Genomic DNA, 17,163 nt, shown 5'->3' with positions numbered 1-17,163 from the left:
TTCACAAAAAATCCTATACACAAATGTTCAGAGCAGCTTTGTTTATAATAGCTAAGAACTAGAAATAACCCACATTTCCTTCAACAGATGAATGGTTAAACAAACTGTAGTCTATCTATAACATGGAAAATACAATTGATACGCAACAAATTAGATGGATCTCAAGGGAATAATGCTGAGTGAGAAAATTCAATGTCAAAAGGTTACATACTATATAATCCCATTGGTACAGCTTTCTTAAAATGACAAAATTACAGAGATGGAAAACAGATAAGTGGTTGCCAAAGACTGGGGGAGAGGGCAAGGGAGGAGGTTACAGCTCTAAAAGGGGAGCACAAGACATCCTTTTGGTGGAGCTGATTTGTATCTTGACTGTGATGGTGGTCATACGAATCTACTTGTGAGAAAACTGCATAGAACACACACAAATAAGTGCACATGAAACTGGTAAAGTCTTAATAAAGTGGTTGCATGTTATCCATGTCAATCAATATCCTGTTGTGATTTTATACTATAGGATGCAAGAAGTTACCACTGGGAGAAGCCAGATAAAGTATGTATGGGATCTCTCTGTATTATTTTTACAACTGCATGTGGATCTACAGTCATCTCCAAATAAAAAAGTTAAGAGAAAAAAACCCTTTCAATAATTTCCAGTAGTTCCCCTATGCCCACAGTAAAAGATTCCTTAGCATGGCATGTAGAACTTTCTCACATACCTCTTATGTCCTAGACTACTAGCTCTAAGAGCTAACATTCTTTGAGCACAGACTACATGGCAGGCACCATTCTAAGCATTTTATATGTATTACCTCATTTAATACTCAAGGCATCTCATGAGTTAGGTTCTACCATTGATACTATTTTAATTCCTAAGCCACTAAGGCACAGATGACTTAACAGCTTGACAGCATCCCCACTTCATCATCCTTCAAAGCCCTGCTCCAATGTACCCCTGTGACTTTTTCCAGTATAAGAGCTGTACTAAATGTCAAGCATTCAAAAGATATTCAATAACTGTTTTAACATAAATTCTGAACAAAAGGACACAGAAACAGTACAGAACTGGGACCTTAAGGATTTGACACTAATTACACTGAATCTAAAGGTCCGTCTAGTCAAGGCTATGGTTTTTCCAGTGGCCCAGTATGGATGTGAGAGTTGGACTCTGAAGAAAGCTGAGCACCGAAGAATTGATGTTTTTGAACTGTGGTGTTGGAGAAGACTCTTGAGAGTCCCTTGGACTGCAAGGAGATCCAACCAGTCTATCCTAAAGGAGATCAGTCCTGGGTGTTCATTGGAAGGACTGATGCTGAAGCTGAAACTCCAATGCTTTGGTCACCTCATGTGAAGAGTTGACTCATTGGAAAAGACCCTGATGTTGGGAGGGATTGGGGGCAGGAGGAGAAGAGGACGACAGAGGATGAGATGGCTGGATGGCATCATCAACTCGATGGACATGAGTTTGAGTAAACTCTGGGAGTTTGAGTAAACTCTGGGAGTTTGTGATGCACAGGGAGGCCTGGCATGCTGCAATTCATGGGGTCGCAAAGAGTCGGACACGACTGGGCAACTAGACTGAACTGAACTGAACAGTGAATCTATGTTTCTCCAAAGTTAAGCTTGGAAAGGAAAGCGTTGTATCACAGACCGTCGAAACAGAAAATACCCACCAGTGAGAAAATGTTGATTAATAAGGCAACAGCTCTCACGTAGCAAAGAGGGACAAGTAAGGTCAGGCTAACGAAACTCCAGTGTCATCTGTAGAGCCATATCTTGCTCCAATTTTCACAGAACAAACACATGAACACAAACCTCAACTTCCTACCCATTCTTTCTTATTACTTCTGCAATTCAAGAATTTTTCCCCAGATGAAGATGTTTCTTCCAGATTAAAATGCATATTCATTATTCCCCTTGGAGGAAATTATTCACTAAAGACTCCTTTACACTCATAGGTTTTCTTGAAAATTTCAACTGACTATCCTCCATCAATCTAAAATTGTTCCAAGTACGCTCTGAAATCTGAATGAGAATCTCCAGTCACCTTTTAAAAGCAGACAACAGAGGCAGAGGGAGGAAACAATTATAAGTACAAGAATGAAGTGTAATGGTTCCTATTCCCACTGCTCCCTGCCCAGCCCTTCCCCTCCCCAACCCTGCATAAACTGTCTTCTCTCAAGCAACACCTTTTCAGGGGAGAACTCAACGGGGAAAAACAGATGACAGGTTGAGAGCCAACCTCTTCTCTTTCACAAATAACCATAAATTTTTAACAGTGACCTAAAGTCGGTAAAGAAAAAGAAACCTCTTTTCAGTTATGCATTGTGTGAAGAAAGAAGGTACGGTCTAGCACAGCAAGCAGAGAAGGAGAGGGAATCGGGCAGGGCAACACTGACCGGTTGAGTTCTCTTGTACTTGGAGTCCTCACGGTCTCGGTGCTGCCCTGAATTGCTGGTTCTTTCCCGCACATTTCTATAACCAGGGCTGGGGATGATGTATTCTTTTCCTATGTCAATGTCCTTCATCTTCTCTGAATGGAGGGCTCACAGACTCTTGGTTCCACTTGAGAATTCCTGGAATTAAAAATGCATCAAGGACAGGTATTTCCTAAATTGCACTTAATAAGTAAAAGTACTTTAAAATAGGGAGAAAGAGACAAAAGCATTAAAGTTTTCTGTCATTATATCTATAAAAATGAATTCTCAAACATCTTTCAAGTACCATTTTCTTTCTCTCAACTAAGTTCAATTGCAATGCATACAGCATTTAGATAAGTCTTTAAAAAAAGGCTTTCCAGAAACAATTTAAGTTTGTTCCAAAAAAATTTTACACCTGAATTTTAAAAACAAATTCCCCTTGGATTACGGACAGTGTCCTAAAATTCGCTAGTGGTGATGATTGCACAATTCTGTTAATATACTAACCAAACACCAAGCTCTACACTCAGGTGAATTTCATAGTATACAAATATCTCAACAAAGCTGTTATTAAAAAGAAAACAATAGCAAAAACAAATTTCCCATCCTGTTCTACTAAGTCTTATCTAGTATCTACCTGAAACACTGTTCTAAACCCCAGTTAGCCTGATTAACTCTAATCAATACCCGGTATCAATTCTGGTTACTTTTGAAAAAGTAAAACACAAACATACCCTCTCTAAAACATTTCCTCCACCCTAAGATGGTCAAAGGTTCCCAGATACAAGCTGGGAAAACACTTTTTATAACAGCCTCACTAGAAATTAAAGAATTGTAGCTGTGTTGCCTTTTGAATTCCATAAATTCCTATCTATCACTGAGAATGAAAAGTACAACATTGCGGACATAATTCTGACAGCTACAATTCATTTTTTAAGGTATCAGAAAACAAGAACACTTACAAATCCTCTAAATAAAAAGGACTAAATCTCCACCATAGAGACTTGTTTCCAGCACAAAAGAAAGCTTGACTTCTTACCTTTCAGAGGTCTGGCTCCAGTACCCTGAGTTGATATTGCTAAACTACTTATCTTTCAAAGAAAAAAGTCACCTTGTCCAATGACAAACTGCACCATAAAGAACACCGGCTTACAACCAAGAGCACAGCAATCACGTCACTGAGACCTCATTAAGCCCAAACTATAAACAGACCTGGCATCTGCCAGTGTCCCCAGTGTCAGGATGCAGCTGCAGATCAGAATAATCCTGCTTGTTACAGGGATCACTGAAGTCCCACCCTCCCCACCAAAGTTTCCTCAACCTAGCCAATTATCTGGAAAGCAGAAAAGATCAGTCCTGCTTTGAAAAAAGGCAAGAGGAGGGGAGCAAGTTTGAAAGGAAGGAGGCCATAGAAACTCACTAAGAATGCCAAATGCCACGTCAGGAAGACCACAAGGATCACTTCAATTGCCTAAGAATTCATGTAACCTCAGCTTCTTTCGATCACTTTGTTCCAGGTTATTCTAGGTTGGAAAGGTGTGGGGAGCAATTTTCCATTCCCTCTAACACTCCTGCTTCTTTAATTTCCTGGGCCAAGAGGTAGAGTAATGAAAGTAGGCAGGCCTTGTGCAGGGTCAAAGCTACTATCTCCTGGCCTTGAACATAAGGAGGATTCCATCTTCCGTGTATTAGGAAGGCCAGCCAAGAGCTAGGAAGTCCAATAGATCTGAGAAACAAACAAGGCCCAAATCTGAAGAAAACAATTAAGGAAAAGATCACTAGGCCAGAGTTTGGGGGTGGAGGGGAGGGTACTATTTGTATTTCCCTCTTTTCTTCTATCTGTTCTCCCTAAAAGTTATTTAAAAGTCTTTTCTAAGAGAGAAGAAAGGGAAGGGATTTTCATTTATTTCTGAGTCAGGGCTGTACAATGACACTTAGCAGAATAATCAAAGCAAGAGAACCCATCGAGTTGCTCCACACAGAGGTCTCTTGGTCAGCAACTTTTTTTTTTAACCAAGACTCCCCTTCAGTGCTAAGTGTAGACCTTCTGCACAATGATGCAGTCAAAACTGCCTGGGGGGAGGAGCTTGCATAGGATTACAAGGACTGGAAGTAGCCAGACTGGTGTTCCCAAACTGCCTCCTTTGCAATATTCCTTAGGTTTCCAGCACCTCAGGAATGTGGTTCCAGGCCCTGCAGCCACACAAAAAGACCTGAAGCTACACGGGTATGTACTTACCACCTCCCTGAAATCTACTTCTTGTCTCCAGCCTACCGCACCTTTCACTGACTCACCCTGGAGACTCCAGAATGACCTATCCATCTTCTCCTTCAAAACCTTCTGAAACTTTGCCAGTCCTTTCTGTGTCCACTGCCTCCTGCCTCCCCCCTGTCTGTGCAGAAACCGAATGACCCCTATGTGATAAACACAAAGCCCCACGCAGCTCTGCTCGGTGGAAACGGAAAGGGCACTAATGACTGTCAAGAGATCTGGATTCCATTCCGGACTCTGCCAAGGGTTTCCTGTGCGTGCTTCTGTCACGAACCTCCATCTACCCAGTAGCCAAAACGAGACGATGACTTCTGAGGTCGCTGGCTGCTCAGTCCTTTTTGTGAGGCTTGAGCGGGGGTGCCCCAAACCGCTTCTCTACAACCTTGAAGAGAGGGGCTTCTCTCAGGCCAGCATCCCCTAGGATGCCCTGGCCTTAGGGCGTTCCCACGGCCAATTCTGGCCTGGAAAGGCGATAGCGACCCACACCCACGGGCCGCGGGCGTAGCACCACCTGGTGGCGTTAGCCGGGAATGTAGCCGGCACCCCGATCACTCATCCCACCCTACCTGCCTTCCGAAGACCTCACCGCCAACCCTCCGGGTCTCGTCCCGAAAATGAGGAGGCGGGAGATTAGAGGAAGGCCAGGCCGCTTTTCTCAGTTCTCCGACTTCCCGCGGACAGCTCGCATCCTCGATCGCAGCCCCCCACCCTGGGCCGAAACACACTGGGTGGGGATGGCCCCCACGACAACCCGAGGGAGAAGGAAGGGGTGCGGCAGTCACCGACACCTACCTGTGCCCCAGCTCCAGGACGGCCGCGCCGGCCACTCGACCACGCTCCGGAGCATTAGCCCCCGGAGCAAAACAAGCCTTTATAGCGGCATTGGCCGCCAGAATGCGCAGGCGTGCTGCACAAAGAATTTCCAAGACTGAAGGGAATTGTAGTCCCGCTTCCTGGAGCCCCAGGCTCCTTTCGCAGCTAAGAACTATATTTCCCAGAAGCACTGTAGAAGCCCTGGAGGAGGTGCAGGCCGCTCCTCCCTTCCATTGCGCTCCAGGCTCTGCACCATCCTCCCCAGAGCTTCTGTGATCCTGTCTGGAATCTTCTCCAAGGCCCTGTGTTCCAGTGAGTGGTCGGGAGGGTTGACAGGAGCCCTCTATGGGCTGGCTGCCCAGTGTTTGTAGGCAGGGCGGTCACGGCGATGCTTGGCCGTTTATGCACCGGAAAACACTCTGAAGGTCATCGTAGCCTATAGGAGACCAGCCGGCCCCTAATCTTATCTGTGTGGCCCTTAACGTTTTACCACTGCGTGCTCACGACTCTGCGCTATCACCTTTCTCACTTTAATCCCACTATCCATCACATGTTGTTGTGCTGCCCACGTTCTGGAAAATAAACGCCAGGATCACAGTTTTTGGAGTAGCAAGAGCTGTATAAAGGACATGCCAATTCATCCCTTTCTTTTTATAAATCAAACTGAGGTTTCCAAATAAATCGATCACTTCATTTCTCTTTGTGTTTCATTTGTACCTTCAAGATGATCATAACATAAATAACTAGTGTTTAGTGCCTACCTAGTCAGTATCTTGTGCTTTACATACTTGTTTTTTAAATCTCCGTGTCAACCCAATGTATAGGTATTATGATTATCCATTTCAAAGATTTTCTTTTAAATGGAAGGTAAAATGACTCCTCTATCTTTATACCTTTAGCTAGTATGAAACACCAATGTAGGGAATTCCCCGGCTGTCCAGCTGTTAGGATGCCCCACTTTGACTGACAAGGTCACAACGCAGCTTCAATCCCTGGTGGGGAAACTAAGAACTGAGATCCCAAGTGACTTGAACCACAGCAAAAAACGAACAAACAAGTGACTTGAACCACAGCAAAAAAACAAACAAAATGCACACCAATGTACAATAAAGCTGAAGTAATTAATACAGTGTTTTGCCCAAGAATGGTTTAATAAACCAATGCAATAAAGAGCCTAGAAATAGACTCATGCATACATGTAAACCTGATCTGTAACAAAGAAAACATTACAAATCAGTAGAGAAAGAAAGAAAAGACTATGGATAATGCTGTAACAATTGGTTATCCATATTTCTTAGAACTCAGGGGTTATAGCTTCATACCACATAGATCAAAGGCCCAACTGAAAGGGAAAACCTTCAAACATTTAGAAGAAAATGTGAAATATCCTTGTGAATTTCTTAAATAAGATACAAAAACAAATTAATAAAATAAACTTTCATTAATTTTTTATCGTATTAAAATTTCAGCTTCTATATCAGATGCCATAAAGCAAAAAGATAAACTACAAGTTATAACTGACAAAGTTTTTAATACAAATAATTCCTACAACTCAATAAGAAATGCTAAATAACTGAATAGAAAAATTGGCAAATGATGTGAATAGACAGTTCACGGAAAAGGAAACTCAAGCAGTCACTCAAATATGAAAAGAGACCCAGGGAGATAAGCTCAAGATGGTGGAGTAGGAGGACTTGAGCTCACCTATCTTATGTAAACACCAAAATTACAACCAACTGCTGAACGACCATTAGCAATAAAACACTGGCACCTACCAAAAAAGGTATCCTACATCCAAAGGCAAAGAAGAAACCACAAAGAGATGGTAGGAGGGAAAAATCACAATAAAATAAAATCCCATACCTCCTGGGTGGGCAACCCACAAACTGGAAAACAATTATACCACAGAAGTTTTGCCACAGGAGTGAGAGTTCTGAGCCCCACCGTAGTCTTCCCAGCCAGAGGGTCTGACAACAGGAGGAGGAGCCCCCAGAGAATCTGGCTTTGAAGAACATCAGGGTTTGATTGCAGGAATTCCACAGGACTGGGGAATACAGAAACTTCACACTTGGAGGGCACTTACAAGGTCTCGAGCACACCAGGGCCCAGGGGAAAAGACACCCAATCTTACTAATAATCAGGGAAATGGAAATTAACTTAGCAACAAGATACCATTTTATGCCCACCTGATAGGGAAACATAAAAATCTGACAATAATGTGTTTTCAGGATCTAGAGAGACAGGATGCTTCACACATTGCTGGTAGAGTATTGACTGATAGAACCACATTACAGTTGGCCAAATTAATAGGTTGGAAATGAACTGTACTGTTAGACCCCAAGTCAGTTCAGTTCAGTCGCTAATTGTGTCCGGCTCTTTGCGACCCCAGGACTGCAGTACGCCAGGTTTCCCTGTCCATCACCAACTCCCAGAGCTTGCTCTAACCCATGTACATCAAGTTGGTGATGCCATCCAGCCATCTTATCCTCTGTTGTCCCCTTCTCCTCCTGCTTTCAGTCTTTTCCCAGCATCAGGGGCTTTTCCAATGAGTCGGTTCTTCACCTCAGGTGGCCAAATTATTGCAGCTTCAGTTTCAGCATCAGTCCTTCCAATGAATATTCAGGACTGATTTCCTTTTGGATGGACTGGTTGGATCTCCTTGCAGTCCAAGGGACTCTCAAGCGTCTTCTCCAACACCACAGTTCAAAAGCATCAGTTCTTTGGTGCTCAGCTTTCTTGTGGTCCAACTCTCACATCCATACATGACTACTAAAAAAATCATAGCTTTGACTAGATGGACCTTTATGTAATGGTAAAGTAATGTCAGCTTTTTAATATGCTGTCTAGATTGGTCATAGCTTTTCTTCCAAGGAGCAAGCATCTTTTAATTTCATGGCTGCAGTCACCATCTGCAGTGATTTTGGAGCCCCCCCAAAATAAAGTCTCTCACTGTTTCCATTGTTTCCTCATCTATTTGCCATGAAGTGATGGGACCGGATGCCATGATCTTATTTTTTCGAATACTAAGTTTTAAGTCAGTTTTTTCACTCTTCTCTTTCCCTTTCATCAAAAGGCTCTTTAGTTCTTTGCTTTCTGCCATAAGTGTGGTGTCATCTGCATATCTGAGGCTATTGATATTTCTCCCGGCCATCTTGATTCCAGCTTGTGCTTCATTCAGCCCGGCATTTTGTGTGATGTACTCTGCATATAAGTTAAATAAGCGGGGTGACAATGTACAGCCTTTATATACTCCTTCCCCAATTTGGAACCAGTCTGTTGTTCCATGTCCAGTTCTAGTTATTGCTTCTTGACCTGCATATGGATTTCTCAGGAAGGAGGTAAGGTTGTCTGGTATTCCCAATTCTTCAAGAATTTTCCACAATTCGTTGTGATCCACTCAGTCAAAGGCTTTGGCATAGTCAATAAAGCAGAGGCAGCTGTTTTTCTGGAACTCTCTTGCTTTTTCTATGATCCAACCAATGTTGGAAATTTGATCTCTGGCTCCTCTGCCTTTTCTAAATCCAGCTTGACCATCTGGAAATTCACAGTTTGTGTACTGCTGAAGCCTGGCTTGGGGAATTTTGAGCATTATTTTGCTAGCATCTGAAATGAGAAGGGAATGGCAAACCACTTCAGTGTTGTTGCCTTGAGAACCCCATGAACAGTATGAAAAAGATCCCAAGTAAACCCTACAATTCAGTATCTTGTAGTCAAGAAGTTTATTTTGCTCCTGCATAAAAGTCCCAGGTGAGTGAGTATACCAGATCAGTAGTGTAGTTGTGGTCTTGGCACTCAGGTGGAGACCCAGGGCAAACTCTGTCAAGTTCAACATGTGGCTTCCAAAGTTGCTCTAATTGCCACCACCAGTCACCCAAGTGGAGGGAAGGAAAAATGGAGTGTGGAGGAGGTGTGACTTGGTCTTAAGGCATCAGCCAAGAAGCAACATTTCCACTCACATTCTATTGGTAACAATTTAGTCATATGGTTGCATCTAACTGAGAAGGAAGCTAAAAAAATGCAGTTCTCAATGAGACAGCTAGGAGCCACCTACAATTCTGTCACAATGGAAGAAAGAAAGAACAGATGTTTGTGGAAGCTAATGTTCTATCACATACGCCTGTCCTGAACCTAGCTATTCTACTTCTACATGTACGCTCTACAGTAGCCATTCTCAATCAGAGCTGCTGCAAATGAATCAAACCTTACACAAAATTATTTGAGTGACTATTTTCTCAATTCTCCCAAGGATAAACATAGCTAAACTCACACTGGGCTTCCCTGGTGGCTCAGATGGTAAAGAATCCTCTTGCAATGTAGGAGACCTGGGTTGGATCCCTAGGTTGGGAAGATTTCCCTGGAGGAGGGCATGGCAACCCACTCCAATATTCTTACCTGGAGAATCTCCATGGACAGAGGAGCCTGGTGGGCTACAGTTCATGGGGTCACAAAGAGTTGGACACAACTGAGCAACTATGCACAGCACAGCACACTCATTCTAGACGCCTAGAAGTTAATTCCTTATACACAGTGAATACCTTAGGGCATTATGTCTTAATACTATCATCTGAGAAAAGCTGCCCTAAAGGGTCTCTCACACATGTGCACAAGGAGGTATGTTCCTTGTGCATTTTCTGTAATAGAGAAAAGAATCTAAATTTCATTAACAAGAATGTTGTTACATATCATAACAACATTGTACAAATTATGATATTTGTACAATAGGGTATTATACAACAGTTAAAGAACAACAGTTAAGATGTTATCAATATGTATAGACCTCAAAAACAATGTTAAGCAAAAATAAGTTACAAAGGGTTTCCCTGATGGCTCAGTGGTAAACAATCTGCCTGCCAATGCATAAGACATGGGTTCAGTTACTGGTCTGGGAAGATCCCACATGCGGTGGAGCAACAAAGCCAGTGTACCACAACTATTGAGCCTGTGCTCTAGAGCTCCGGAGCAACAAGTACTGACCCACCTGCCACGACTACTGAAGTTCACACACCCTAGAGCCCGCGCGCCACAGCAGGAAAAGCTACCTCAAGGAGAAGCCCATGCACCACAGCTGGAGAGTAGCCCTCGCTCACCACAACTAGAGAAAAGCCCGAGCAGCAACAAAGACCCAGCACAGCCAGAAATAAATAAACAAAATTAAGTTACAAAAAGACTCAAATTGTATGACCTCATTTGTATTCATTGCTGTTGTGTTGTTCAGTTGCTAAGTTGTGTCCAACTCTTTGTGACCCCATGGGCTGCAGCACACCAGGCTCCTCTTTTTTTTTTTTTTTTTTTTAGTTCTACCACTGTATTGCTACCAACCCATCTCCCTCCACCCTGTTGCACACATGCTGTCATGTAAACCCCATGGACTGCAGCCCGCCAGGCTCCTCTGTCCATGGACTTTTCCAGGCAAGAATACTGGAGTGGGTTGCCATTTCCTTCTCCACCAGGCTCCTCTGTCCTCCATTATCTCCTGGAGTTTGCTTGAAATCATGTCCATTGAGTCAGTGATGCTATCTAACCATCTCACCCTTAATTCATTTAATTACTCTCTATTAATTTTGTAAACATGTAAAAATATATGTTGTTTATAGATGAAGATGTGTATTTAAAAATGTAAAGCTAGGCTTCGGCAGGAAAAACAACAGATTCGAGGTACAGTTATGTCTGGTGTTGGCAGGAGGGGGATGAGAACAGAGAGGGTAGATACACAAGGGCTTCATCTGTCCTGTAATATTTTATTTCTTCAAGAAATGACTTGGATGGACCTAGAGACTATCATACTAAGTGAAGTAAGTAAGAAAAAGACCAATGCCATATGATATCACTGATATGTGGAATCTTAAAAAATGATACAAATGAACTTATTTACAAAACAGAATCAGCCTCACAGACATGGAAAACAAATTTATGATTACCAAAGGGGAAAGGCTGGGGGAAGGATTAACTCCTAAACAATTAGGAGTTTGAGATTAACAGATACAAATTAATATATATAAAACAGGTAAGCAACAAGGACCTATCGTATAGCACAGGCAACAATGAGTACTGCTTGCTCAATCACTTCAGTCATGTCTGACTCTTTGTGACTCTATGGACTGTAGCCCGCCAGGTTCCTCAGTCCATGGATTCTCCAGACAAGAATACTGGAGTAGGTAGCCATTCCCTTCTTCAGGGGATCCTCCCAATGCAGGGATTGAATGGGTCTCCTGCATTGCAGGCAGATTCCTTACCAACTGAGCCACCAGGGAAGCCCAGGCAACTATATTCAATATTTTATAATAACCTATAATAGAAAGGAATCTGAAAAAGAACACATATATATTTATATGTATGTATTATATATATAAATATATATATATAAAATATGGTTGAATCACTTTGCTGTAACCAGAAACTAACACAACATTGTAAATCAACTATATATCAACTTTAAAAAATGATTTTAAATGTTAAAATTTAACAAAGCTTCACAGTGGGTACACAGGTACAGCAAAAATCATTTGCTGTACTTTTTGGTAATCTGTAAAGTATGTCATAATAGAAAAGTTTTAATATCATAAGAACAAATCATTTCTCCTCTCGATAAGGATACATGCAGTTTATCAGAAAAATATTGAGGGTTTGTATACGTATAGATATATAAATATAGATAAAGTTATAGATGTATAAACATATATCTATTGAGAATTCTTTAAGCACCTCTGGCCATCCAGTGAGAGAAGAAAACTTTTTTCTCAACACACCTCAAGCCACCTCTCCAAGGCATACTAGTACTTCTGACCCTGCTTAAAACATTGTAGTACCCAAAAGGTGCATAGCTGATACCTTCGTATAAAATAAAAAACTTCAAAAAATCTCCCTGAAATACTTTAAATATGTTGGTTTGTTTACGTAGGTTTAAAAAAAAAACCACATAGATGAATACTATTCAACCCTGGATCAAAGCCTCAATACACTAAGGTACCAACTACCTCGGCTTGTCCAAGGATAGCCTGGGCCAAAGACATAACTTATTTACATGGTATTAATTGCAAAGCATCCCCTCCTCAAAGTGTATTTGTGTTTTGAAGTGTTTCAGGGAATGATACTCTCCAACCTTCAAGCAAGGGGCTAGAGAATCTATGTTGCAATGCAGAGTTGTATGCATCTTTAAATATATTTATATTATGTAATGTACCCAGTCTACTTATTTATTCAATATTTGATGGAAATACAATGGAAGCAAAATAGACAAGCTTCCTGACCTCATTGGTTTAGAGTCCGGGATAAATATCAATCCAAATTTAAACTGTAACTGTGCCGTGTACTGGAAAAGAAAGGTTCATGTTACATCTGAAGAATAGTAGGAGCTCTTAGTGAAGTAGTAGGAGCTAGCAGTGAAGATGATGGAAGGGGGCAGAGAAGACAGCACTCCAAGCAGAGGGAATTTTAACAAAGGCCAGGTGGTGGGAGAAGGAAGGGAAGGTCTCCAGAGGTAGACCATGCTAAAGGTCTTTAGAGTAACAGCAGAAGCCAACCATTGCAAGGTTTTAAAAAGTGAATAGGTTAAGGGTTGAGAAATCAAATTTACATTTTGAAAATGTCTCTGAGGCCAGCAGACTGGAGGAAGAATTAGAGATAGCTTAGAATGGAAGATAAATTTCTAACTAGGAGTGGCTGTTGTCATCCAGGACAGTGGTTTAGACTAGAATTGTGGTGGAAAAGATGGAGAGAAGTGGACAGACTCTTGAGAAAAATTTAAGAGGTAAAATTGACAAACCTTTTTGATGGATTAGATACAGTAGGATGAAAAAAAGAGGTGTCATGGGTAACACCTTGGTTTCTGGTTGCAGAACTTGATGGATGGTAGTGCCATTCAGTGACATAGAATGCTCTATGGCAGCAATCTCGCGACACTCTCCTCTAGCTAGCTTGTCAGGAGCTAATGTCAAGAGTGATCACCCCACAGCTGCTGTGGCACTCGTGTTGAATTCTTCTGCCAATTATAAAACAAAATTTCTCATTTGCAGATCAATTTTGCAATTTTCATGGAGTAAGACTTTAAAAAAAAATTAGTTAGGACTTCCCTGGTGGTCCAGTGGCTAAGACTCTGAGCTCCCAATGCAGGGAGCCCAGGTTCAATCCTTGGTCAGGGAACTAGATCCTACATGTCACAACTAAAGATCCCACATGCCACAACAAAGATCAAGGATGCTGCATCCTGCAACTAACATAAGACCTGGTGCAGCCAAATATAAATATATTTAAAGATTAGTTAATAAACAGAATCTTTTATTTAACATCATGATCATGGAGACAATACAGTACAACAGACTAATGTGCCTTTAATGGCCTCAGGCAAATTAGGAAAGAAGAGAAGAGGATTTAAAATGTAAACAATACTGAATGAAAGCCAAATGACATCATAACATGTTTTACAGACAAAGGTTTCACAGAATTTTTAATAGAGAACTGCGTGGGAGAAGCTGAGTGTTCACACAGTATACAGCAGTATAGGCATGTTATGATAACTCACATATTCACTTTATGTAGGAAAGAATTACACACTCCCCACCTTTGCAGTAATAACTTCCCAACTAGGGGGAGTAGTTAGAATGAAATGAATGATTACTTTAAAAAAAAAAGGTTTAAGAACTACTATACTGAGATGAATTATCAAATTGGCTCAACAAAATAACAGACAGGTATTCTAAAAACTAGCTCTTTATTATTAAGAGGGAAAAAATGACAGCAATTATCTAATATTAATAAAACAATATTATCTACCTCATTAAATTAGTGTTGTGTTGATTCTGTAGTCTTGTATGTAGTAATTTATAAATTTACTTTAATTTTATAGTGGTGTAAGAACTATGAGCATAAGGACATTATACATGGTTTTATGAATATTCACATTAAGTAATATTATAATATAAATAATTGAAGTCAATATCAGGGGTTTAAGAGAATTATTTCCCTTAAAAGAGATTTGAACCTTATTCAAGTCTGGGAAATCCTGGGCTATGGAATTTTACCCAACTTTAGCTTGGTATACGAGACCTTCTGTGATCTGGCGCCACATAACACCACAGCTTCATTTCCCGTCACTCTTCTAGTCAAATCTGAGGTCCTGTCAACACTGTAGCTTCCATGTCTTTACTCTAGCTGCTGCCACCACCCAGAACATCCACATAAATCTACTCAGTTAAAATAACCAACATCACAGTTTAGGATTTTACAGGCCTTAGAATTTTACTCCTCCCAGAATGACAAGTAAGGATTATTTACTCAAGCCAATAAAAGGATTCAGTATATCTAACATCTCTAACAATAATATATGCATGAGGGATTCTCCCACATCATGAAGTATTGGACTGGAAACCCGTTAGGTCACAAATGAGAGGCAACAGGGTCCCACTAAGCCAGAGAAGCCAGAACCAACAGTCCAGCTACAATGGAGCCTTCTTACTAGGACAGGCCTAGGCAGATTGGAAGAACGGTCACTCCTAGTCATTCCAAAAAGCTTCTCAGGTGTGATGTTTTATAAATATGGGCTTTTGATCAGACGAAGTGATAAATAACTTTGGTCTACCTTGGTAATAACCTTTCTGGCATGAATGTCAGGAAAATTTTAAACTGATGCAGGCTGTGTTTATTTTTCATTCAAAATAATTCACTTATTGAATTCCACAAGGGAAAAATATGTACTCTTAAAGCATAAATTATACACATTATTGATTGCAAGACAACCAATGAGAAAAACCAACACAGCCCTTCAGCTCCTAAAATGTTTTTTTATGAGTATATTTGAGAGGTAACAATACCAAAGCATGTTTTTAAATTCTCATCCTAAAATTAGATCTAGGTGGATGACACAAGGCTTCTGGCTGGTAGGCCACTGATCTAAAGAAAAAGAAAGAAAATGAAATTCCTCCTTGAGGCAGTCTAAGTTTATATTGCTCAGGGATTCAGAAACAGCTTGAAATTGATACTTCTTTTATCTTCTATTTGTTTATGGGTTCTTATGGTTCTAATTAAACGTCAGGTTTAAAATACTTATCCAAAAAAAAAGAAAACACTTACCTCATTTATTTTTTAAATTTCTTGATTTTTACCTATGCTGCAGCATTCTACATTCTATTTTCAGGAAGCCTAAGACAAATTTTTTTCAAGTTTTCTTTCTTCTAGATTTACTCTATTTACCTAAAGCAGTGTTTCCAAAAAATATTCATGCAGTACTAGTCCTGAAGATAGTCTGAGAAAAAGAAATTTCCAAAAGTTAACTACATGTGGGAAATCATATACATGATATTTTCAAGTCACATTAACATTTTAGTTAAATACTCTGAGAAATCCTACAGTAATAAGACCTGATTCTCCTTGCTTAATTCAGAGTTATTTGAACTTGAACAATGAAAAATAATTTTTCAGAAAAGCATTGAACACCCCATAGAACTAGAGTTCTGCAGAAAATGCTTTGAGAAATGATGGTCCAAAGTCATATTTTTAAAAAAGAAAAAACAAGTAAATAAACTTCCTAAAGGGGAAAGAAGTCTCAAAAGATGAAGCATGATGCTGAGGAGAATGGAGGGATTGTCCTTGTCAGCATGCAGCTGAGTGAAGCTGAGAGGAAACACTCTTCTGCTCATGGGAACTGGGGTTGATTCAGTCAACTCAGACATTTTAAGTGCAGAAAATTCCGTGCAGGCTGAAGCAACCTGAATAATCTTAAGACATTGAGGATAATAATAACAATTGCTCTTACTGCCACTTTCACTGTTTATTGCTGCTTCAATTCATTAGCTGGTTAGGATGGGACAGGCAGTGTACACATATTATCTCCAGCCACATAAAATTCCTGCATGACAGGTTTTATCCTCTCAACCGTAGACAGGAGGGTGACATGATTCTAATAGGATTTGGTCTTAGACCTTTCTTACTATCTCATACTAACTAGCCTGGAAAGTTTCTTCCCGCGCAATGTCTCCCTTGGTTCTCCTAGCCACTGAAGACACTCCCTAGAGCCTTCCCTAGCAGAAATCACTCTAGAATAAAACAGGTGAAACCACTGATGACTTTGGTCCATGTACCCATATGTCTGGCTTCCACCAGGAACCAAATATTTGCGCATTCTTAATCTGACAAGCGGAGAAGGCAATGGCATCCCACTCCAGTACTCTTGCCTGGAAAATCCCATGGACGGAGGAGCCTGGTAGACTGCAGTCCATGGGATCGCGAAGAGTCAGACATGACTGAGCGACTTCACTTTCACTTTTCACTTTTATGCATTGAAGAAGGAAATGGCAACCCACTCCAATGTTCTTGCCTGGAGAATCCCAGGGATGCGGTCGCACAGAGTCGGACACGACTGAAGTGACTTAGCAATCTGACAAGACCGTGATCACCTTGGCATGGCATGGTATTTTGAAATTACTTCCTAAGGCTCTTTAAGAATCAAACCAGAAAATTAATCCTAACACTCAAAGGCAAACTTGAACACCTATTGAGGCCAAGCAGGTAACATAAGTGAGGGGAGCTGGTCAGGAATAAGACACTAGCTGGTGACAGACACAGTGATGATCTAGAGAGAATATTCTTCATCCAAAGGGTTAACCATTTTGCAACTCTGGCAGAAAGCATTGTATAAAGTAAAAATGGGAGCCCAGTATTGCTTGA

The 17,163-nt window shown here is 40.9% G+C and overlaps 1 protein-coding gene across 5 annotated transcripts in view; it reads right to left on the bottom strand.

The window, feature by feature from the left end:
* Positions 1 to 5,636, bottom strand: part of ABCC5 (ATP binding cassette subfamily C member 5) — an 80,091-nt gene extending 74,455 nt beyond the window's left edge. For 3 of the 5 annotated variants that reach the window (XM_043473574.1, XM_043473579.1, XM_043473580.1), the window contains exons 1-2: positions 5,485 to 5,636; positions 2,400 to 2,576 (exon numbers count right to left, since the gene is read on the bottom strand). In XM_043473574.1, the coding sequence (XP_043329509.1) occupies positions 2,400 to 2,528 (129 nt within the window). In that variant the 5' untranslated portion in view covers positions 2,529 to 2,576; positions 5,485 to 5,636. Of the gene's footprint in view, positions 1 to 2,399; positions 2,577 to 3,459; positions 3,606 to 4,966; positions 4,987 to 5,484 lie in introns of those variants that run through there. The other 2 variants (XM_043473576.1, XM_043473575.1) reach the window with 2 other exon arrangements.
* Positions 5,637 to 17,163: the final 11,527 nt, after the last annotated feature.

Source organism: Cervus canadensis, chromosome 7, assembly GCF_019320065.1.
Source record: "Cervus canadensis isolate Bull #8, Minnesota chromosome 7, ASM1932006v1, whole genome shotgun sequence".
Taxonomy (NCBI): Eukaryota; Metazoa; Chordata; class Mammalia; order Artiodactyla; family Cervidae; genus Cervus; species Cervus canadensis.
The sequence above is the reverse complement of the archived record's forward strand: the minus strand, read 5'-3'. Positions and strand labels throughout refer to the sequence as shown.